The sequence below is a fragment of the Catharus ustulatus genome, chromosome 3 (genome assembly GCF_009819885.2).
Source record: "Catharus ustulatus isolate bCatUst1 chromosome 3, bCatUst1.pri.v2, whole genome shotgun sequence".
Classification (NCBI taxonomy): domain Eukaryota; kingdom Metazoa; phylum Chordata; class Aves; order Passeriformes; family Turdidae; genus Catharus; species Catharus ustulatus.
The window spans coordinates 4075487-4099494 of NC_046223.1; the positions used below are offsets into that span (position 1 = coordinate 4075487).

The 24008-nt window shown below is 41.2% G+C and overlaps 1 protein-coding gene across 1 annotated transcript; it reads right to left on the reverse strand.

Moving 5' to 3' along the window:
• Positions 1–2191: 2191 nt before the first annotated feature.
• TMX4 (thioredoxin related transmembrane protein 4) lies at positions 2192–23400 on the reverse strand. The gene is made up of 8 exons (XM_033055551.2): positions 23185–23400; positions 14831–14946; positions 10864–10909; positions 10109–10237; positions 9371–9416; positions 7828–7929; positions 6116–6179; positions 2192–5712 (listed from the first exon to the last, which is right to left on the reverse strand). Exons 1-8 carry the CDS (start codon positions 23367–23369, stop codon positions 5423–5425), a joined length of 978 nt encoding a protein of 325 aa, XP_032911442.1. The 5' UTR covers positions 23370–23400; the 3' UTR covers positions 2192–5422.
• Between the last annotated feature and the right edge of the window lie 608 nt (positions 23401–24008).

Here is a 24008-nt window from a genome sequence, read left to right on the forward strand (position 1 = left end):
TGTTATTTGCTAGAAAGGGCAAACATTCCAGTCTGGACCTGAGTCCTTCTGCAGGATCAGACAGACATCAACAGCCTCCTGTCAGCACATTAAAACCTCTGCAGGGGAAAGATGACCCAGCTGGGACTTTCTCCCTTCAGTTAACTGCAGCAAAGATTAACTGGAGAAGTTCACTGCAGCATAGAATTCAAATACTGTAATGTTCAAACCACTGCCCATTTCTAAAGACTGTTGTGCAAAGCTGTTTTATCAAGTACCTTCCATAAGCAAAGCAGTTATTCTGGCTTCCAAATTCCCCATAAACAATTTCTCCAAATGAAGTCATAAAATACCTGTTTTCTAGAGTGTTTTTGGACAGCATCTCACACCAGTCAAAGTTAAACCAATTCATTTTGTCCCCTCTAAGATAGCCAGAAGAACCAACAGAAAATATTTGTGGGGTTTTTACCCCAGCAGCCATCTGGCAATTCCACTGTGGGAGTCAAAGCTCAAAGATGCTGCAGGGATGAGGACAGCTCTTTGGCCATTCAGCAGTGAGCAGGTGGCTGGAACAGGCCCCTGGATGTGTATTTTGGGAAGTCTGGACACTGCTGGGATGGCAGAAGAGAAGAGCATTGAGCAGAGGACTGATTCTCCTGGGAGGAGTTGGATGGTTCTGAGTACAATGAAACCAATCCAGGGCAGATATACAAAGATCTCAGTGTTACTCCTGTCCCTGCAACTATGGCAACAAAGACATAAAAAGTGTCCTTATCAAGGGTGATCTTTTAATTTCCTGATGTGTGATTGACCCTTGGAATGGCCAGTGTCCTTTCTGCATCCTTTGCAAGCACATGAGGCACTGACCCAGCCTGTGCCAGGAAAATCCATGGCGTGCAGGCTTAGCTCCCACACTCCCCTGGAATCCAGATTAACAGATGTAAAAGTCTGAAGTAGCAGCAGGCTCCAAGTAATTCTAATGAGCCATAAAAAACAACCTTTCCATATAAAATGGAAATTTAAATGAAAATATTAGGGTAACTACATCCCCATTTGTTCCCTGTATGTTTAAACATGGAGCTTTCCTTTCTCCTCAGGAAAGATGAAATGCAAGTAAAAGCAAAGAGTTTTAGGTGGTTTTTCTAATGGGAGAGGAATGAAGATGTTTGGTTAAAAATAAGTAACCACCACAGTGCTCACTGGAGTAAAACACAATTAACTCCCCAGCAGGGAAGGGAATGACAGCACACACTACTGGGCAGCTGCATTCCCAGAGCTGGGACTTACCACTGGTCCAGTTCCAGACAGAAAATTCAAGCTTTCCTACCACTTTAGTTCAGCTGCTGAAGAATATCTTCAATATTTCCTCTACAAAACTAAAGCTTTGATTTTGTCTGATTGCTTGAACCTGATCAAAAACTGATCCAATTTTGCCTGTAGTACTCCACGTGCTGTTTTCATGGAGAAAATGTCATATTCTCACATCACAGAAGACAACAAGAAGCAGTTGATGAAACAGCAAACAAAATGCTCACAAGGTTTCATCTGATACCGTTCCAGCTTCCACTTTGCATCCAGAAATGAACACAGTGGAAAAGAAGAAAACCAAAGTGAGTAGCAAATGGCCCAGGCTCTGCAGCTGCTCTGTTCACAGGGAGGCAGCTCAGGTAACTCACCTGAGCAGAAGGAATCCAGGTGCCAGATCCAGCAGCTGCTCACACCATCCAAGGAGGTCACAGGGATGGCTCCTGGCAGTCCCTTCTCCCCCTGGCACAGCTGCCCCTACAGCCTATTCCTGCAGCACTGCCTGGAATGTGAACCACAACCTAAGGATGGCTCATTTAGGCCTGCACATTTCTTGCTGGCCTCCAAATCCCAGAGGGAGTCAGCACAGCTTGGATTTGACAGAAATAGGGGCTTTCTCAGGGAGGGGAAAGAACTACCTTATGTGGAGGAAAAGCCTTTAAGGGTTCAGTTATGATGTTCTGCCCAGCTCCATTCTGAACCTTTGAGAGCCCTGGGTTTCTCCAGGGAAACTCTCCAAAAGGAAGCAATTTGATGTCCAGGTTCCTTTTAAAGTTTTTAAGGAATCTTCACAAGTCACAGCCTCTGTGATTAACTGGAAGATCAGCATTATTAAAAAAACCACAACCTTTTAATGACACAGATGAGCCAACTCTGCACTGAGGAAATGAAAAGGACTCCAAGCAGGTCATAAATACAAAATTTTATGTGTCATTTCAGTAAAAATATGTCTAAGTATAAATTTGCAACACTTTCATGTAACAGACAACCCTGTGTAACATTTGCAGGAAGAAAACCAACATAACAGGTGCAACCCCCACGGGGGCATTAGATACAGAGCATTCCCAGACACACATACAAGTTACACACAGATCCCAAGGACAGGAGGTTTGGAATGCTGGATCCATTTCCAGCCTCTTGAAAAAGGAATCTGCCAGATTTTTTTCTGTGACTTGCTGTTAAGCATTCCCATTGCCGGGCATGCAGCCCAATTGATATTTAAATTTCTCCTCAACAACCTTAAATTAATTTTGACACACAGTTCTAGTTCACAAGCCTTGAGGCCCTGTCCTTCCTCAAAACATTTTGAACAGTGCCAGCAGCAGCTTCTCCAAGGCCCTTTTGTCTATACTGAGGTTGCAAGAACAAGTTCCATTTCTTCATGATTAATCCTAACAGAACAGAGATAACAGAACACCCAAATTGCACAAAAGGTTGATCTTGACTTTTTGGAAACACACCAAGTTTAAAACTATGTTAATAGTATGATTAGCACAATTCACATGATTCAATTAAAATGTGTTTTAGTGGAAAAAAAACTGATCCTGGAAGGTATATTAACCTGACACTTCTACTGCACAGCTAATAGCTTTTCTGTTAAACACAAATTTAGCCTTTACAGTGTTAGCTACTCGCTGTTTCCCAGATAAACATCAGTCAAAACTGAGTCTCTCCAGTATCACACCACAGTAATTTTCCTACAAATGTAAAATTAATTTGGAGACATCAAAAGTTGCACAGTATCACCTTTTCCAAGCAAAGCCTTAATCACAATTCCGTGATCTCTGTAATAAGATACACCAGTACATGGCAAACATAGTGAAACCCAGTCAGCATTAATGTTCCCTACTTCATTCATGAAAACACAACATCCATCCTATGTTCAAGAACCCTTAGAAGCCTCACCAAGCTCATTTCTAGATCCACAAGAAAGATCTAAGCTGCTGTCACCTGCTGCCTGCTTATTTCATCTGTGCTCATCAGTGATCTTACAGTTCAGTCTATCATGATGGAAAACACTTTGTATCTTTGGTTTAAATAATCCAAACCATCTTGACATGCAACAAACAGAGGAAATGTGAGCAGAAAAGTCAGGCACACCACACACAAAGGGGTTTCTGATCTCTCCCACAGCATCTCAGAAACCTCGTGCCTTTTAGGACAAAGTGCCATTTGTGGGCTTGTTTGTTTGCTTGTGAAATCCAAACACACTGCAGGGAAACCCAGGTCTTGCAGGAACATCTTGTCTTCAAAGTGCATAGCTCTTCCCACTCTAGTGGCCACAAAGTTTTCTTGATTTTTGCAGACAAAAGTGTAGCTTTCAAAAGGCTGCTGTGTGCCTCACCTGCTGCTGAGTTCTGTGGCTGCCAGCTTTACAACTGCTCAGTTACACAGGACAACACCCAAACATCACAAACTGCTCTCAAGATAGTGCAATGGACAGATATTATCAAGTCTATGTGAAAGCACATTTAGAGGTGTCCACTGTATTGAACTCAAACTCCAGACTGGGAGTATTCTCCAAGAAATTTCAAATTCAGGATATGCAGTGTAATTTTCTTCTTTGAATAGTTCTACCAGACAAATGGAAGTTTCTACCATATAGATCAAAAACACATGTGACAGGACAGAGATGGATAAGTTGAACTTCCTTGGCAAATCTGTTCTTTATGAACATTAAAAAAAAAAAACAAAACAGCTTTCAACACAAATTTGCCCTATTAATCTCAGTCTCAAAGTAAATCAATATTTTGCACTTACAGCTTCTAATGAGAGATGATCTCATCTTACTACTTTTCGTTCTTGAAGAACAGGATGAAATTCATGCATGTTAGCAAGGTTTATGCAACATATATATATATTTTAAAATGATAAAGATTAGGACACACCTTATGTTCATGGTCATACAACAACAAAGCAGGACCATACAGGATGTCACTGAGGGTACTCCTTAGCAAAAAAGACTTCTACATGAACCTAAAGGAGTCATACACTGATATGTTTAATGACCCCAGTCTAACCACATATAATGCTGTCTACCTGATGAGCCATTTTCACTTTACACAGCTCAACACACAAGTTTATTCTGACAGAAGCAGCAAAACCCAAAACTTCTCACTCCTAGCCACCTGTGCCCCCTCTCTTTTCCAAACCTGATGATTCCAAAAGTAGAAAAGTGATCAAAGGTAAAACCCCAAGTGCCTCTTCAGGTAATATCACTAAAGCAGTTTGAGTTCAGTCAAAAGCATTCTGAGTTGGAAATGGCAGGACTGCACTGCACATGACAAACTTGTACTGGCAAGGAAAATCCAACTTACTGACTCCAAAGTGAGTATTTCCTGCTACAATCTCCTGATGGGGACAAATTACCAAAAGGAGAAAAAAAAAAAAAAAAAGTCATGCTTTGGCAAAACTTTCCCCTGACCAAAATAATTTTCTTTAAACCTTCCAAAGGTTCCAACACATTTTAAACATTTAGCTGCGACTCTTTCTGCCTAAGATTTTAAATTACTCTAACTCCTTGTGTCAAACAACTCAAGCTGCACAGTTTCTGGATCACCAAAAACTGACAACTGGGGGTGAGCTGCAGGATCAACCTCCAAACCAAACACGAATAGAAATGGAAGAGAAAGGTGCTTCAGCTGAAAGTGATATAAAACAAACCCATGGCAAACAACATTTTTGATAGAAGACCAGTAAGGTGCCTCCTTTCACTAGTGAATCGTCTCTGTGCTTCTGTGGCATTTGGGAACAATCAACATTCAGACAGAAAAGTCATAGTCCTGCCAAGCTATCGAGGAGTTCAAACTCCTGATCTTGCCCAGGTCAGTCCTTAGGGTGACACACACAATGATCATTTCAGAGCTGGTGAGCTGAGACTGCCACCCCCTTTTTCTGAGAGGACATGGAACAGATAAGACACTGATTTTGATTGTCATGGCTAAGGTCACACAACACACAACAAATGTGCTTATCAAAGAAAGTAAGCAAGTACTAAGCTTAAAAAAAGAGGAGCCTGCTGGCAGAGCAGAGCTTTGCGTAAACACCAACGACAAATCAAGTGTAAGCTCCAGCTTCAGACCCTCAAGGGGTCTGACACTTCTTTGGTCCAAGTGTACAAGAGACAGTACTGGGAAAACTATAGTTCCTTCTCAGCCCCCTGACTCTTGCGCTGCCTCACTGTGCTTTCAGTCTCTGATTCAGCTAAAGGCTGCTCACTTAAGTCTTCCATTTCTTCTTCCCCTGATTCCTTCCCAAGAGCTAAATCCTCCTCCGACTCATCAGCACTTGAATTTGCTGCATCTTCTCCGTCTGAGGGATCTTTCACATCATCTGCAGCCTCTTCCGCATCATCTGCGGAAAGCTCTGCAGCCTCCTCCGGCTCTTCCAGCGCCGCGTTCTCCGCGTTCTCCTTGGTGATTGCTTCTTCTAAACAAAGCAGACACTGCAGTTAGACTCAAGCCCACAACAAAGCCTTTTAAAGTTGCATCACCAGGGACATACTCTGAAATACTGATGAGTGTTGTAATTGATTAGGATTATTATTCCAGCTGGGATTGGAACCAGATGATCCTTAAACCACTCTGGTTCTGTGACTGAAAATTTCCCTTATTTTTCAGTTATTTCATTAAACCTTCATGACATTTCTCCACCACTTCCATTTCTTTTCCTTGCACAGATGGACTTGTATTTTATTCTACTGAGTTACAAACCAATTTTACTTGGCTCCTGGATTACTGGTTCACACCTAAGATCTGAACAGTGTATTGCCCTTCCTCCTACAGATTTACACTTTAAACTACAGCTTCTTGTCCTCTTAAAGAGTTCTTACCAGGAGTTTCAGCACTGTATTTTGACTTGGCTGGGCAGAGGCAGTCTGAAATTAAGACCAGGATCTGTGGAAAGGAAAAAGGCATTTATTAGCAATAATAAAAATGGCATTTATTAGCAATTGCAGAAGTCCCTGCACTCATTCTCTTTAGAAAGATATACACAATAAAATTTACAAAATTGTATTATCTTGCTTGGAGATAAGAGCTAAATAAAAACATGGAAAAAAGTGCTTTCTCAGTGTGTACTAACCAGCATTCCCTGCTTTCTACTACCCATTTTCTGCCTCCTACTTTCCTAAATTTATTCAGTACTGACACTTGCTGAAGAATTTGCTCAGAACACAGCTGAGAACTTTTATTTTTTGAAAATTTATGAAAAAACCTTAGTCAAGATTTCCTGTATTTTGGGATGTTATTCCATCTCTATCCCTGGCTCCCCATACAGATGTGTGTTCCACCTTCTGTGCTCATTATTTAACCAGCCCAGGGTAGAACATGGACACTCAAAATGACAGGAATGACATTTGTGCCTCACTGGCGCATGCTAAGAATAGTGCAAAGAAAAAGACAGAGCTGACATCATCATTGAAAAGCTTTTTGGAAAGAGCTGGGAGATTAACTTCACTTTTTTCAGCTTTTTCAGTTTGAGATTTTTTTTTTAAGTGGAGTAAGAAGGAGAGTTTCTTTAACAACATGACATTCACTTGCTTCTAGTTATACTAATTTGTTTTGCTCTGGTTTGGTGAAAATTTACCATCTAGAAAAATGCAGCTGTTGAAATTGAATAATCAAAAACACTTGCTTGTATACAGCAATTCTGTATGCACATCAAGTATAAAAATGTGGTTTTGCCTAAATTCAATTTTCAACTGCATTAAAATCACTTCCTAGTACTACTGATAAATATACTGACAACAGTTTTCTTTATTTCACTAATATTTGGGCTGAAGACCAGAGATCCACAACCCAGAAACAACTTTCATACCTCCTACAAGGAATAGTGACCTAGCAGCAGGTTAAACCAGTTACCAGAACTGTTTGAACTGCCCTTGCAGTTGCAGAATGTGCTTGGAGAACAGAAAACTAATCTGGAAGAACTTAAACCCACAGATCTTCAAAGCCTTAAAAAAAAATTTCAGCCTTAGATTTTGAGTAACAGTGTGGCAGTACCCTCAGTGCTGACTCCCAAAAAGCCAATTCTTCTGTGGTTAACAAAACTCTCCACAAAGTCTGTGTTCTTAGAAAGCTGGAGTCTTGACCTAGTCTTAGAATAAGTCCTATTAGATGCAAAAATGCCAATACAAGAATCACTCCTTTTAGTGGATGGGCTAAGCAAATCTAAATTGAAGCATTCCATAAGAATTTGGTAAGATGTCATAAGAAGGTGACCTGATTTGTACTGAGGAACACTGCCCAATTGCTTCTCAACCAGTGACAGGCCTGGGGCACTGACCACCTCTCTGAGGAGCTGTTGCAGTGTTGAACCATGCTCTGTTTCCTAATGCCCAGTCTAAACCTCCCTGGCACAGCTTGAATCCATGCTCACACATCCAGATGTCACAGGGAAGAGATATTAATATTTAGTAATATATTACTAAAGCAAGGTATATTTAAGTATATCTTATAAGCAAAGTCAGATTTATTTTATTCACAAGATAATGCAAAACAATAGTTCTAGTTAACTGAGGAAAAAAAAGCAATGTTTTCTTACCAAACCCAGGAGCAGACCAATCAGTAAGGTGGCTAAGATGAAGATGGCATAAGAGACCCAAATATGAACACCAAGAGTGCCAGTGAGGTAGTTATGAATTTGCTGGAAATTAGAAAAAGATACTTAATAATTTCATACCTACAACCACTTAGGATTTCTACTGCCAACACCATTACATAAATTGCTGTCTAAGACCTTTCATTTAACAGCATTTATACTGAAGTCTTCCCCTTCTGACACCATTAAATCTTGGGGGTTTTTACAAATTTGTTCACATAAAAAAGCTTTTTAAGCAGAAGATGCACAACTCTTTCTCCCTATGAAATTGCGCATTGCAGATGCCATACACAACTTTTACTACAGATGGATAGATGAGGAGCCTCAGAGCTTACAGGAAAGTATCACAACACCCTTCATCCTTATGTGGCATCTGCTCACTAACTAAAATTCAGCCATCCAGCTCTTACTTAACTTGTTTAGCTCTTAAAAGGAGCAACACACTCTAAGGATGCACTAAATAAATTATTTCACTTCTAAATTTAAATATAATAACCCAAATACAGTATTAGGATTTCTTTTATTAGGATTTCTTTCAAACCTACAAATTCAACTGGCTGAGTCAAGCAGCACATCAAGTCAGACAAGTTGGTAGGAAGTCAATTATGACATTAAATCCCTTTCAAAACAAACCACAATCAACAATTACAAGAGTTTAAATACAAAAATTCCAGGGTCTTCTTTTTCAATGTCAGGACATCTTTTGATATTTATTAAAGCATAAGCAAAGACAGCAGAGCAGGAGGAGTGAGGAAAGGTACACCTGAAATATTCATCAAAGTGGAAGACAAATTAGAGGCTTCTTCCTAGGACACTTAATCTTTAAGGAAGAAGACTATAGAGAAACAACACCATTTCAGAGCAACCATGGAACAGAAACATCAGAAGGCTACAAGAAGTAAATATTCCCCAGTGAAAGAATAAAAAATAGAATCAAGCAGAGCTCTGAGTTGTGTATGTTAATTTGAAGTTTAGCAGAAGTGACACAAACTTGTTCCAACTCTCAAGTACATCACTTTTCTGAAGCACATGATGCAATAGTAACAGATTTTGCTGCAATCAAATACAGTCTCTCAATCTCACCGACACTAGAAGGTTTTGAGAGGATGTTTGCTGACCAGAATCTGAAAGGTCTGAAAAATCTCAGTATTTAGATGCCATGGAAAAACCTGGATAGTTCCCGAATTAAAGGAACTTGATATATTTTAAAGTAAAATATGCTTTAATATTTTGAAGCACACTTCACTTTAGCCAAGGATTTCTCCTTTACTTTTGATAGTTACTCTATTATCCAAATTCAACATGTTACCAAACAAGTGGTGCTGCAGTTTGAACCCCAGATACAGGAATTATTACTAAAAAAACTCCTTGCCCTCTCTTCTCCTATGCAATACACAACTCAACTTTCATAAAAGGGTAATAAAAATATTCAGTTATTATTCTAAGCATAAAAAGGGACTATGGAAAACATTATACAGTTACTTACCCTGATCCATCCCGAGAAGTGAAACAGCCCTGCCATGCCATGCATCCTGGAAAACAAGGAAATCAAGGTTAGGTTCACAGTAGCCCTGCAGCTCCTCTCTTCATTCCTAAATATTCTACAGCTCTTCTTCCTTCTCACATGAAAAATAAGGACCCTCTCAGGGCCTGTGATTCATATGGTTTCAGCCAGAATGAACTACAAGCCATTCATCTTGGCTTCATCCTTTGTGTCATGTAAGCTTTCTACAACATTTCTAAGCAAATCCCTCTCTTTAAAACCAAATTCTTATATATTCTGTAGGCACTACATTGTTTGCTATTCTGAAAGGAGACAAAAGTCTCTCTTGTAAAGAAATTAATAAGAAATCCTTAAAGCTAAAGGCTGCCTAGTAGCCAGAAGTCACAAAGTAATGATTTACATAAACACACATTTGATTCCAGGACCCAGTAGATATTGGAAATGCCACTTTCCATAATGCTCAGTGGTTGTATTTTTTCTTTTAATCTCTTTTCAAAGACGACATAAACAAGCCCTAGCAGGCACAAACAAAAGCAAATGCAGAACATAAGCTGCCTTTATAGGTGAGAAGCTGGGAATCAGGCTGTCAATACTGATTGCTTCTGCAAAGCCTGCAAGTGTAAGGAATAAAGGCCTTTTGTCTTTAAACTGTCAACACAGGACCCCTAATGAACAATGAGCTATAAAACATTGTTTTTGTTAACAAAAAACAAGTGTTACATTATAGAAGATGGAGACTTCCATCCTGCTACAGGCTCCACAGCTTCCCATTTCCTCTCTAGGATGTAGCCTTCAAGATCTTCCAAGGTGCGGGAGCCGCGGTATCTGCGGAACACTCCATCGTTGGCACTGCAAAACAAAACTCCATCAGCACAGACAGCTCCCAAACTCTGGGGTAAAAATCCCAACCAAAACCCCCACATACATTAAAGACTTCCCTTGTTCAGAGCTGAGTGTTTGGGAACTGTAATCCATGCTGGAAAATCTCAGTTTTTAAACAGCATGGGATTTTGCCATCAATAAAGCTGCTGTTTTTCTTAAATATTTACTGGCACTACAGTAAATGCACAAAGTACATGAGGTTAGCAACCAATCCATTTCTAAATGCAACTCAGAAGTAAGTGTATATATATATATATATATATGTATTTGTTTGTATATCTGCACAACTCATAATGCTCTGACTTACTGAAGGGTTCAATATTTTAAGGATGACATCACCTTACTGGTGAAGAGATACAGCAAATTTCTTCTCTGATCCATTTTTAATGGTATGGATAACAGGGAAACTTAGTAAAGTCACTTAAACTAAAGTAAAGCCTCTCAGAAGGATTTCATCATGCAATCAAAGCTACAATAACCTGAGCTAAAATCAAAAGTCACTATTCCTTCATTTTCCCCTACTTTCCAGTCACAGATTAAATCAAGTGACAAGCAGGAGTCAAGAGTTGCAGTTTCCAGTATGACACACTTACTGGTAAATTGTAGGAAGTGTTGTGACAAAGAAACGACCACTCAAGCCTAGAAAGGGAAGAAAACAACACAAACACTTGAGTAAAACTGAAATTTCTCAGCATTCTACCTTACCTATAAATACCTACAAATCTGTATTTTAGAGCAGGCTACACAGTTTTCACCATTGTTTTGTAAACACAGGCTAACACTTTGTCTTCAGATATGCTACAAACAGTTACAGATACTAAATTATGAATTGAGGAAAAATGTTAGCTTGAAGAACGTTTACTGAGAGAGAATTTTCCCCATCAATGGATTTGTCTCCTCAGTATTTGCACCCAGCTGAAGTTTTGGACAAGTCCAGCATTAGATGCACTCAGAGTCCATTAGAAAGGGCTGGATTCCTATAGCCAGCAACTGCAATTCATATAAAGAACCAGTGTAAAGAATATGGTTATTTAACTTAGCCTTTTACAAAATTCTGTGAAAATCTTTTGGGAAATGAAGGCCTTATTGAGCCTTCAATAAAGCAAACAGCTCTAGGCAACAGGATTAGCCATGGAAAAGTATTGTAGCAAGAGGATTTCTGCCTTCAGAGAAAAAGATGAGCCGTACTGAAATAAGCCAAGTATTTTTAAAAGTTTCAGTGGTAATGTTTTCCTCAGTTTGAATTCCCCTATGGAATAGACAAAAAGGGGTTATGGCTTTTTTTGTTGTTTGGAATTTTGTTTGAAGGCACTTGAAGCAAACGACCTTTAAAGTTCCAGAAAGGAAAGCTTCTTTACTTCAACTTTTCAGCTCTCTGTCTTTATTGCTACAAGAGGTAGGGTGATGAAAAGCTTTGTGAAACAGCTAAAAGTTGTGCCAGCACAGGGAGATATAAAGCAAACAAACCCACAAGTGTGAGAGCAGAATTAATAAAGCAGACAGCACTGCTGCACAAGGAAAACTGGGTGGAGAGTCATGAAGAACATAATTAGCTGAAGAATAGAGAAAGTCATGGGAACACTGAAAGGCTCTCTGAAGTTGTTAAAAATTCCACTCAGGCAAAGGAAATAAAACAGCTCAAACCTCTTACCTGTGGTCTACCCAAGACTGAACACCTCAGAAACAACTCTGAAATCTAAAAGCTATGAAACACATCTAAGCGTCCCCAACATTTTAGGTGGAGGTTTGCTGGTTATCTAAGGCACCTCCCTAGATTGGTAAAACCAGATGTGAGTCAGTTACAACATTTAAGAACACAATAAATTGTTTTGGTGCCTGTTTAGAATAATCTTGAATTGGTTACAGTTAAGCATCTGTCTCTGTCTGCAAACCAGAAACTCAGATCTCTGATGAAATCGACAGTCAATGGAAAATTAAAAAACCCTTTTATTTGTGTATGCACACCCCTGAGAATGTACAGAGAACAGAGGTGTCATCTAAAACCCCAGCTGCTTTCAGCCAACAACTACTTAAAGAACACACAGATGATCCAAGAAGACTTTCTGTATTTACAAGTACATGTTGTGATCAGGAGCTTAAAAAAGGCACCACAAATACACAGAACTTAAGGGTCCAGAAGCATCTCCACTGTTTGCTTGTTCCACACTGCATCTTTCAATGGAGAAGATGAGGCAAGAGGAAGCACTTTAAAGTTGGAACATCAAGGGACTCAAATCTGCTGTGAAGCCATTAAGACTCCGGTGGATTTATTCTTCAGGCATCTCCTGCAATTAAGCACTATGAATGGCTACTTTATCCTGCCAGTTTGGAAAGTGCAATTTTATGTAACTCTGTACTCATCTCATGGTTTTCCCTAATTTAACACATTTTGACTACTCTCAATTCAATGAAGGGGTTACATAACTAGGACTAATTAAAGTACCATTGTGCTAGCAAAAAAGGAGACAGAGCACTTAAACACAACTGAAAGGCTGATGCAAAGCCCACAGTAAAAATACCTCAGTAACTTTGGAGAGCTCCATAGAAACTCATATCTTCCAAATGACATCAGCACCAAAGGGAAAATACGTAATAAACGTTTGTTTTGCAGTTTGAGCATTGCTTAGTTTAGAAGCGCCTGCAGCTTCCAGTGCTGAACTGGATGGTGTAGGTTTATTACATGAGCTTTGGCGCAAATTCATCCTTTTGGTCAGTCCCTTGACTCAGAAGTTACCCACGATTACAGGAATTTCACGGTTATAAGCCGCATGTTACAATACAGAGTGTGATAAAATCTATCTATTCTATCACCATCTCTTGAGGGTGGGGGCAGTGATCCTTATCTCCATGTGAGATACTCTGCTAATGGGTCATCAGTTGAAACCAGGTGGGGCACTGCTCTTTATCTTTTCACAACCCATCCTTCCTCCAGGGAGTCATTTTCTGCTCATGGCCATTGAGTCCCACTGTGGGACTGATAAAATGACTGCATCCCATTGGAAGTTGCTCCAGCCAGGGGGAAGAGCCCAACATTTCTTACAAGATAAAAACAGAGGTTTTGGGACACTGAGGCAGCCCCTTTCTCCACTGGACTCCAGAGGAAAACCGGATTTCTCCACATCACCACTGGACCTTTAGAGGGAAACTGCACCTTCTACAGGAGCACTGCTCCAACTGAGCCACATCTGTCACTGCAGGAGGATGCAGCCACCATGGGATGGGACTGTTACCAACACCCTGCCTGACGGGGTGTCAGGTTGTACTCTGACTTTGTCAGGGTTTGGAGTTTGTTTCTTTGTAGTACTGTATTTCTATTTTTATTTCCCTAGTAAAGAACTGTTATTCCTAATTCCCATATCTTTGCCTGAGAGCTCCTTGATTTCAAAACTATAATAATTTGGAGGGAGGGGGTTTACATTCTCCATTTCAAAGAGAAGCTCCTGCCTTTCTTAGCAGACACCTGTCCTCCAAACTAAAACAGCAACTTTTCATTCTGTGTCCGTATATAAGCTGCACCTGATTATAAGCCGCACTTCGGGTTTGGACCAAAATTTTAGTCAAAATGGTGCGGCTTATAACCGTGAAATCACTGTAGGAGTCTCAGCAACATAAGAAATTCAAGTATTAAGTGTACATCTATTTAAACAACATAATATTAAAAGTCATTGTTTATTACACTAGATAATGATTAGTATATGCAGCTTTTTTGCATATTTGTGAATTTTAACAAGACATGAACCAACACAGAGTCTAGAACAGCTGGCATTTTCTTGTCAACTTGGATTGCTGATTCTCAGACAAGAGTTTTGATATAGTAAATCTGTTTAGCATGTTTTCAACTAATAAAACACATTTTTCACACACTTTATACAGCAAAAATGAAGAAAAAAATCATTAAAGTTTGGCCTTTTTTTCCTAACAACATCTCATCTTTCAGTCTTCTGATACTGCTGATAAAACCCTTTACTCCCTCAAAGCCCAAATGAGCATGAAGCATTCCCAGGACATGCAGAGGTTCATACAATATTAATACTGCTTGTACAGAGACACACTCAAAACTTTGAAGGAAGTCACCAAAGGAATAAATTAGATGGCACTCACGCTTCTGTGAATAGTTAGGAAAGTGTTTTTATAAACATATTGGCATCAACAGGAAACAGCAGTAATATGCACTGCCACAATTTAACCAATCAATAAACCAGCAACATGCTGAAAACAGTTAGCAATTTTAATTAAAGCTGGCTCACTCTACCACACCCTGAAATTCTCCTAACAGGAGGCTACAGAGCTGGAATCTTCTGCAGACAGGATGGAAGAACAAGACAGGCAACAGCTCCCAGTGAAGAAGATTAAAATAGAGAATAAGCCTCTTTTAAGTCAGTATTAAGCCAAATCACCCCCAAATTCTTTAATCCTTCAAACTGAGTTTATAAACTTCAGTTCAGAAACAGGGAGAAACAAACTGTGGATAACATTACTTTGACTTTGAAGCTTAAATAAGCAGTAAACAGTACTTGTATTGAATAACTCCTGTTATTAAAGCTCTGCTTTGTGCCATACCTGGCTCCTGAGTGACATCCACTTTTCCAACAGTGATGCCGAGCCGCTCACTCTCCTTGGCAAAGCTCTCCCAGGTGGCCTCAATCTGCTGACAGGCTGGACACCAAGGAGCATAACTAAAGGAAGGGAGAAGGAAGGCAGGGTAAATATTTTAATACTCTTACACTTAAAGACATTCAAATTGATTTCTCATACAGAGAAGATACAAACACATCAATCACAAAGGAAAAAACCTACAGTTTTTCTTTAATTGAGTCTACTGAATAAGACAATCAAAGTTGTTTTATAAATCCCAATGTTCCTCCACATATTATTAAAATAAATCATAGATTTGAGAAATTCATACCCAAATTCCTCACCACTTGTGATTTATTCTATTTACATAGCAACTAAAATCCATTTCCAGAGCAGCTACCTGAATTATTGAAGCCAGGCTGTCCTCTGAAGCAGTTCCTTCATCACAACATTTGGTATTGATTTCCCACACCTCAAAACTTCCCAAAATTGCATTTGCCTTAGCCCACCACCCCATTCATCACAACATGCCCTTTTTGATAGCACTCATTAGAGACTTAAAAAGAGCACACATCAAGTTCCAACTGCTCATACTTATTGTCTTGTTTTTACCCAGGATTCATTTCAGAAAAATGCAAGCACACTTTTCAGGAACTGAATTTTCTACACTCTCAACCAGGATAATTAAACTAATTTTGCACCTATTGGTAATATCAATCTGGAAACAGAACAGCTAACATAAAGGATTATATCAGATAAAATAGATGATAAAATACCTTTCTGTATTTTGGCCTAACCTGGTTGGCCAAGTCTACATCAAATTTGTGCAGCTTTCCAGGCTGTGTCAGACACGCTGAAGGGAACCAGGACCAGGAGGTAGAGACTGAGCTGGGAAAGTTGCCCATGCACAGACTCAGCCTTTCACTAATGAGGAGAGACCTTGATGGGGTTTAATCTGATTTACCAAGAGGGGCAGCAAAAGCAGGGAGTCTAGGGACACCCTCCTTGTTTGTCACAGTGCTCCCCGAGTGCCACCAAGCACCCCATCCACTGCAAACCATAGAACACATTTCCTCCTGGGCAGAATCCAAGATCCTTAGCACAAAACCACCACTGGGAACCTTCACAAGGTTCTCCACTCCTTTGGTTTCCACCACTGCTATCTGACCTAGAGAATGATTCCTGTTCTCTGGCTGTCAGCAGGAATTCCTACTTCTGCACTGCCTGCAGACAGAGATATCCCCTGCCACTCCCAGATGTTTCATATGAATAAAGCTTAATGCAAAACAGGTCACTTCTCACAAAAGAGGTAGAATTTAATTTACTCTGAGTGCTTTGTGGTAGTTTTTAAACTCCTGCATTTAAAAAAGAGAATCTGGTCACTCTGCAGTTAAAAGGACACAAATTTAAAAATACTTGTTGCATTTAACTGTACTAGCAATTCATATCTTGTCCTTTTCAGTCAACATCATTCTGTGTGAAAGCATCTGAAAAAAGGACATAAATCTTATCCTGCCAAGAGACAGACTCTCAGTGTCTTTTGAAAAGAACCTGGAAACAAGTCACACACAGTGATGTTCTCCATTGTGATGCTGGCCCAGAGAGAGCTTTTAATATGTCTGACAGATACTGTACTTTGGAAACAGGATTGTTTTATTATACAAGCTGGACTGATAAATAAAAAACTGCAAACATCCATCAGATAATAACACAGTTGGTGTTGATCTAAAATGAAAGAGAAGTTGGACTGTTTTCTAAATCCAGCCTCTCTAGATGTCTCAAATTCACACCGTGAGATCTTCAAAATTAGTACATCCTTTAGGCTGTTTAATCTGATTTTGGAATAGAAATTTTGACCTCATCAAAACTTCTATTTACATTTGACATGCATGAGCATTTCTCCTGAATGAAGTGCAATATTCAATACACACTCATGGTTGAAAATGGTTCCTTTAGTTCAAAGTAGCATGAAAATCTACCCATGTCGCAGTTTAGCAATGATAGGACAGGACAGTGAACTTCACAAAAAGCTGTGTTGTTGGTTGCCTAATTTTTATTCTCAATATTGGACATGGGATGGCAATAGTTCCATATAATGCTACAAGATCCAGCCATTCCAGCTGAACATTGGCACAATCAAGATGAAAATATTTGCTTTATGTTCCTCAAATTACACATTCCATTCTTGCCAGCCAGGGAACAGCTTGTCCCCACATGTTCAGGAGAGAACTTGCAATAGACATCAGATTTCTGCAAGAGTTACCACTCCTGTTTACCTCAACACCCTCACTTGCCTGAAGCTTTCATGCCTGCATTTGTTGTGCAGCATTTGAGGCATCAAGGAATTCATGACTGCCTCCTGGAAATAACAAAAAAAATATATTATCAAAGCTTTATTGAGTCTTTCTCAGACTTAAAATAGTGAAAGAATAAGTGTAAAGGGAGGTAAGTTGCTGAAGAGTAAAATACTTCACACTTAGAATATCTTTATCAACAGTTTCAAAAAACTTTGTGCACCCTGAAGTACTTGGTTTCAACAGGGTGTCCTAATGAAACCTTTAGAACTGTGGCTGAAATTATGGTACAGCTATCATTCTTAAATTCATGGGGAAAAAAAGCAATCTGTAGGAGCAGGTAAACCGGCCCTCATGTCTGCTGTGCAACCAGTCTTCGTTACTTTTCAAGTCACTAAATGCAGGAGCAGGTCCCTGGTCAAAGCAGATGTAACCAAATTTCCTTTGCCATACTCCAGACAGGCCTGGAAACAATTAGCACTTTGTCAACACCAGCAAATTTAGGGCTGCCACTCCCATTTCTTCTTCCTGTGCACAACGGGGGAGCTCTATTAACTTTTAGGGTGCAGTGCAGTGCAAACAGGTGTGCCAAGAAAACTGGCACTTCCCAAGTCAAAAAATCAGAGTCTGCGGGAATTTAAATCAAGACTTGGGCACCGAGTTAGGGAAAGAAAACTTTCAGTAGCCTGTTGCACATTAAAAGGCAATTTGCTGATCTTCATCACAGCTAAAAGTGACACACTGCCCCATTATTCAGTACAAGCAGGTATTGCACATTCCTCAACACACACCTCATTCCTGATGCTTCCAGACCTCTTCCACAGCACAGTTTTACAGTTGAAATGCTCTCACACAGTCAGCCCGCCATAAATAAGGCTGCAAACATCTATCACTGCAACAACGACTGACCTCAGTGGACTAAAATCACTATTTCCAAGTACTCAGGTGTTTTCTCCTGTTCCTACTCCATTACAATACCTAAAGCTTTTTGCAGAAGGCATAAAGAAAGCAATTGAAAAGCAAAGTTCGAAGCTGTCAGACACACACTTTCCTTTTGACTTTATTTATCTCTGATCTAAAGCATAAAATAACAAGCTTTGGCTTTCTAATACCAACAACTTCACTGAGGCAATACAAAAGAACCCACTCAAGCTAAAACCAGTTTGAGCAAAGGCACCATTCAGCCGTGTCACCCCGAGTAGATCAGTAAACACAGAAGGACTTTGCTAAGATGTACTGATATTTTCCAACTCCAAGCCACTTATCTCTCTTCTTGTACCTGCCTGGCTACTGAATTCACCGTTTTCAAGTGCATTTAACTGACTCTTTTTATCTGCCTTTTTACTGGCATTACTAACAATATCAGTGAACAGATGTAACCTTGAGTAGCACTGCACACTTTGCTCTAATGGCCATTTCACCAAGTTGCAGGAATCCAGGAAAAAGGAAAAACAGCTTATGGATACAGGCATGAGAGGATTTGTTAAACAGAACAGCAAAGCTTTCTTAAACCAAGCTGCTTGATGGAGTTCATATTGGGAATGCTATTAAAATGAGAGTGAAAATGTTGGGACAGTATCTAACAGAATCGTAAAAGCAGCATCAGAATGAAATTCTTATTTTTTTAAAAAGTTTTGCCTTATTGCTACAGATTTCACAAGCATAAAAAATAAAAAATAATTTTAAAAAAGAGACAGTTTCTAAATACAGCTAGGTCTTGAGGCAGGATAGGCAGCTTTGTAATGCCAACAAAAGAAAAGCTGCAGATGTACTGTATGGTTTTAATGACTTTCCAAGTGAGCAGGTGGCAGCCAAAGATACAGAAGTTGGCCCCTGTCATTTTACCCAGATCTGTATCCCCTCAACAAGCCCTGGAAGCTGACAAGGAGCTTCCTGCAGAGTGCCAAACCTCTTCAAACCAGACAAGCCTTTTTTTAACAAGAAGGTGATTTTTTTTTTTAATAGAAAGCAAAACAATCAGTGAAAAAATGTCAATTATTCTAGAGCTTCAGCAGATTAGGTTCCATCATTCTACATATTTTTATGTCCCCTTCTGCATCTGTTTTGTTTCTGCTACAAGGGTTATTTCAGTATCACATTTTTGCAGTTTTTGTTCAGCCAATGTCCTGCACAGCACACAGCTGTGTGTTCAGTTATTAAATAAAATGTTTGGTCACTTCCTCTGGACCCAGCCAGTAGAGCTGCAGAGGCTTCAAAACCAAAACAGAGTTTAGATAACTTGATTTTCATTCCCCCTGCTTTTTGGCCTTTATTGGGTTTTGGGTTGTTGTGTGTTTTTAACAGGACAAAGAAAAGCCTGGACACTAACAAGGAGTAAGAGATTAGAAACCCTTAAGTGACAGAAAAATCCTCAATCTTGTTGAATTCTTAACCTAACTTACTGTAATTGTTAAATAGTTCAGCACATCCTTTGGGATTTTATTTACAAAGTATTTCAAGCCATCTGATTAAAAGCACAAAACCATCTAAACATAAAACATTCAGCTTCATTTTTAACACACTCAACTGAAGCTGCAGACAAAAGGTGCTGGTGGGAGGGCTAAACCCTGGCAATCAGCTGGCCAACATGACACCAGGGCAATGTTTAATGATAAATGACAATAAATGAAATGAAAAAATAAAAAGTATGGGCTTACACTTTAAGTATAAGCCTTTGAAATGCGACTATTAACTGGTCTCTTGATTTTCACCTAGAATTAAAATGACAATGAAGACATTCCTTATCAGGTACACACAGCTGTAGTACCACAAGTCTGCTGAAACAAAAGGGGAACCAAACCACCCTATTTAATTTAACAGCCTATGTGGGAACAAACACATGAAGTACTGCAGATGCACCAAGAGCATAAATAGTTTCTTTTGCAACCAGAGGCACTAAGACAACAAGTTCATTGATGGGTTGGGGTTTTTTTTGCTTGTTTTAATTTACCTCAAAAAGAAGAGGATGTCAAATTAAGATAAATCAAGCCTGGAACAAGTTTTGTTTACAAATGCAAAATGTACTTTTAAGTAAGCAGACCAGAAATTCGTTTTCTGTGTTCCAAACAGACACAATATTAAAGACAAAAAGAATGTTTCATTAATATGAGGAGTTTTATCTCACAGCTACAGAACAGAGATAAGGAAATAGGGAAACTTTTTAACACAGCTCATTCCAGCATCACACTCACAGCACTCCAGGCTGGACCTGTGTGCTGTGATAGTAACAACATCCAAAAAATGGTGCAATGTCTGGCAGATGCAGAACCTTCTCCAAAACATTTTTATCAATAAAATGCAGCAGCACTTCCAGAGCCTGCAATTTTTCCAGCTATGAACAACTAAATATTTACAAAAAGCCAGACAGTACACACACCTCAGCTGGGAGGGATGAAGGAGGAAATATCCTATTTCTGCTACAGATGCCACATACAAGTAATGCCAAGCTTCAGTTTCTCTATTTATGCCCCTGGGAACAACAAGAAAGTGGAATTACACAGTGATTTTCCACTTCCCCAAATAGAAAAACTGACATTAAACAGCAGCTGTACCTGTTCCTAACAGGGCAGGAGGCTTCAAAAGAGCAGCTGATGAAACTAACTTTTTTTTCATGAAGATACTATAGTAACATTGACATTAAAAAATACTGCTCCGAAAACAAATATAAATAAAATTATAATTCTAAATAAATTATAAATAAATGGGAGGTTCTTCAAAGAAATGAGCTTTTAATGAACATTACCTCAGACCTGCCAACCAGCCTGAGACAGCATGGAAGGAATCCATGGGCTGACATGCAGTACTCCTGTCTGGATCACTAGCTCTAAACCAGATAAAAATCACTAGAAGCCAAAATCCATCAGAATGGAAACTGCTGTAAGAATTTCATCAGTCTGAGTTTATTGTCCTCCTCATTGAAGCCACCTGGGCTGAGAATTCTCACATGGAGTTTCTGCCACAAGCCCAATCAGGAATATTTAAGCAAGAGAGGGATGCAGCTGATGCCCATCACTGGCTGTAAGATGCTGCTGGCCCCAAGTTCACTCCCAAGATAAAACTGAATTTTCTCCCTTCTCTTACAGGTATTTTAACGGGGAGCAGGGACAGGGGAAACCCAGATCAGATTTCACCCAGAAAGCAGATAGCAGGGAAAAAACCCAGACCAGATTCTGCCCAGAAAATATTTTAGAAAATCAGTCCTAGAGCTCAAATCCTCACTAAAATTCCACACCAGCAGCACCGAGTTTGCATCCTCATTAAAGGCAAAGGTTCCTCCTCAGGAGAAAAGTAGAAAGCACCAGTAATGAACCACAGGAAATAGCGTGGAGACCCGGGGATCTTTCACACATCAAACACCACATAAAACTAATTAGAGTCTGATTTAAGCAATGCCCAGCTAACACCAAAGCTAATTCTGCCATCACCGCTGTTGTCAGCAACCTCTCACTCGGAACCAAAGACCAATTTTTCAATTGGAGTAAAGCCTTCCAAAGAATTTTAACTGTTCACTATCCCAACAATACTGATTTCAGTCAGTTCCTTTCTTTTTTCTTCTTCAGAGGTCCGCACCACTAGTTATATAAATATTTTCTTTTAGAAATAAAAACTTGGAGTCACCATGAATAATCTTTCTCCTTAAAACTCACCAACCTGTGAATCAGTTTAAGTAGCTAGCTAAGTATTTAGGAGGGAGCCCAAGTTCAGATGTTCAAACTGTTTTAAACTTAAGCATTTGCAGAGTAACACACATGCCACAGTAAAATCCTATTTTACAGCTGCACAGCCCACAGGTACCATGTGACTGTACTGCCTACTTAAACTACTTTTTTATTCACTGCTGTCTTAAAAAAAAAACCCACTCAAACTCCTTTCTCCCTTCTAAATACAAGCAGGTGAGCGAGGCTCCACCAAAAATAAAGCCACGTGCATTTCAAGAACTGTGTCACATCACAAGCAAAGCCAGCACTCCAGTACAGTCAGAAGTTAATGAAATCTGATGCATCTCCCTTGAATGAGAGCTCCAGTCAAGACTGGGGTATTATGTAATAGTGCTTTGGAAACCTACTCCTGCTAAATATTGCCTAGCGAATTCAGCCCTCGTGGAGCTCACATAGAACCCAGCCCCAGGTGGGGGAGCAGGGCAAGGAGCAGTGCTGGACACTGTTCCCAAAGTGACGCATTTAACCTCGGGCATTCAGATTAGAACCTGAGGGACAGCTGCTTCACAGAATTACTGAATGGCTTGGGTTGGAAGGGGACCTTGAAGACCATCCAGAGCCAATCCCGTGCACATGGGCAGGGACACCTTTCTCTGGACTAGGTTGCTCCAAGCTCCATTCAAACCTGGCCTTGAACGCTTCCAGGAATAGGGCATCCAGAGCTTCTCTGGGCAAACTGTGCCAGGCCTCAACATCCCTACAGTAAATAATTTCTTCCCCAGCATCCAATTTAACACAACTATCTGTCAGTTTGAAAGCATTCCCCCTTGGTCTGTCATGACATGCTCTTGTACATAATCTTTCCCTGCCTTCCCTGTAAATTCCTTTCAGTGCTGAAAGGCTCCAGTTAGGTTACCCAAAGCCTTCTCTTTTCCAGGGTGACCAACCCCAATTCTCTCAACCTTCCCTCAAAGCAGAGATGCTCCATTCCTCTTATTAACTTGGTGGCCTGCTCTGCGCTCTGTTCCATGTCCTTCACTCCCTATCCCTCATTCCCCTCTGCCTGCAGTGACCCGTTTAACCTTGGGCACTCTGTGCCCGCACAGGACGGAACCTGGGGCAGCTCCTTCTGTCCGGCCATCCCTGCAGAGCCCAGGCTGAGGACGGGCAGGGAGCACCGCGGGCACCGCCCGCCGCCTCCGGGCAGCCACCACCGGGGCTGGGGGAAGCTGCAGGGCGGGAAGGCCGGCTCGGCCTCCTTCTCCCCACAGCGCGGCTGCAATCACCGGCCATGCCCACTCCTCACAAGGAACTCTTCGCAGGGAACCCCCCTCGCCCCCCCAGCCACGCTGCCTCCGAGGCGGGCGGGAAAGCGGCCGCTACTCACAACTCCAACATCCACTGGCCCTGCAACACCAGGCTCCAGTTGGAGCCGCACAGCACTCGCACGCTGCTCCGCGGCTCGCCGGGGCTGTAGAAGGAGGACGAAAAGCAGGCGGCGGGACCCAGCAGCGCTGCGAGGAGCAGAGCGCGGAGGAACCGCCGCCCTTGGCGCCAGCGGCCCGGCGCCATGTTCGGCCCGTCCGCCCGCCCTCAGGAAGTCGAGGCGTGAGCGGCCCCGCGGGGGCGGCGCCTGCGCGGGGCAGGGGCGGCTCTTCCCGCCACGGCCCCGCCCCTCACGGCGAGAGCGGCCGGGCGCTGGCCCCGAGCGGTCCCGAGCCGAAAATCCTGCTCCGGCCGGGCCTGTGGACACAGCTCCGGCACAGCTTTCTGTGGGGTTTTCTGGCCTTTCTTGCAATTGGGCGCGCTCGCGGCGCCGTGCTGTGGGAACTGGTTGTGAAGCGGCGAGCGCTTCTCTGGGGTGCTGTGAGGCCCTGTGGGATCACGTTAAATCAAGTGTTCCTCGTTCCAAGGGGACTGTCATGGATTCACAGAACCCCAGATCAGTTCGGGGTGGAGCAGATCTCAGTCCAAGCCCCCTGGCAAGGCAGGGTCACCCAGAGCAGGTGCCACAGGAGCACGTCCAGGTGGGTTTGGAATCTCTTCAGACAGGAATACTCCATGATTTCCCTAAGCTGCCCGCTCCTGTTACATCAACCTGAACATAAAGAATTTCTTCCTCATGTTGAGGTGAAAAACTTCCTGTGTTTTAGTTTATGGCCATTGCCCTGTCTTTGGGCACTGCCGGTTTGCCCCAGGCAGGCAGCCCAT

Bases quoted from the DNA above. Each gene is read 5' to 3' on its own strand.
- TMX4 (XM_033055551.2), bottom strand. From the start codon at position 23,369: ATGGCGCCGGGCCGCTGGCGCCAAGGGCGGCGGTTCCTCCGCGCTCTG. The intron at 10,238-10,863 runs GTAAGTGTGTCA...TTTGTTTTGCAG, and splicing joins ACACTTCCTACAATTTACCA to TGCCAACGATGGAGTGTTCC. The intron at 9,417-10,108 runs GTAACACTTGTT...CTTGTTTTCCAG, and splicing joins AAGTCTCCATCTTCTATAAT to GATGCATGGCATGGCAGGGC.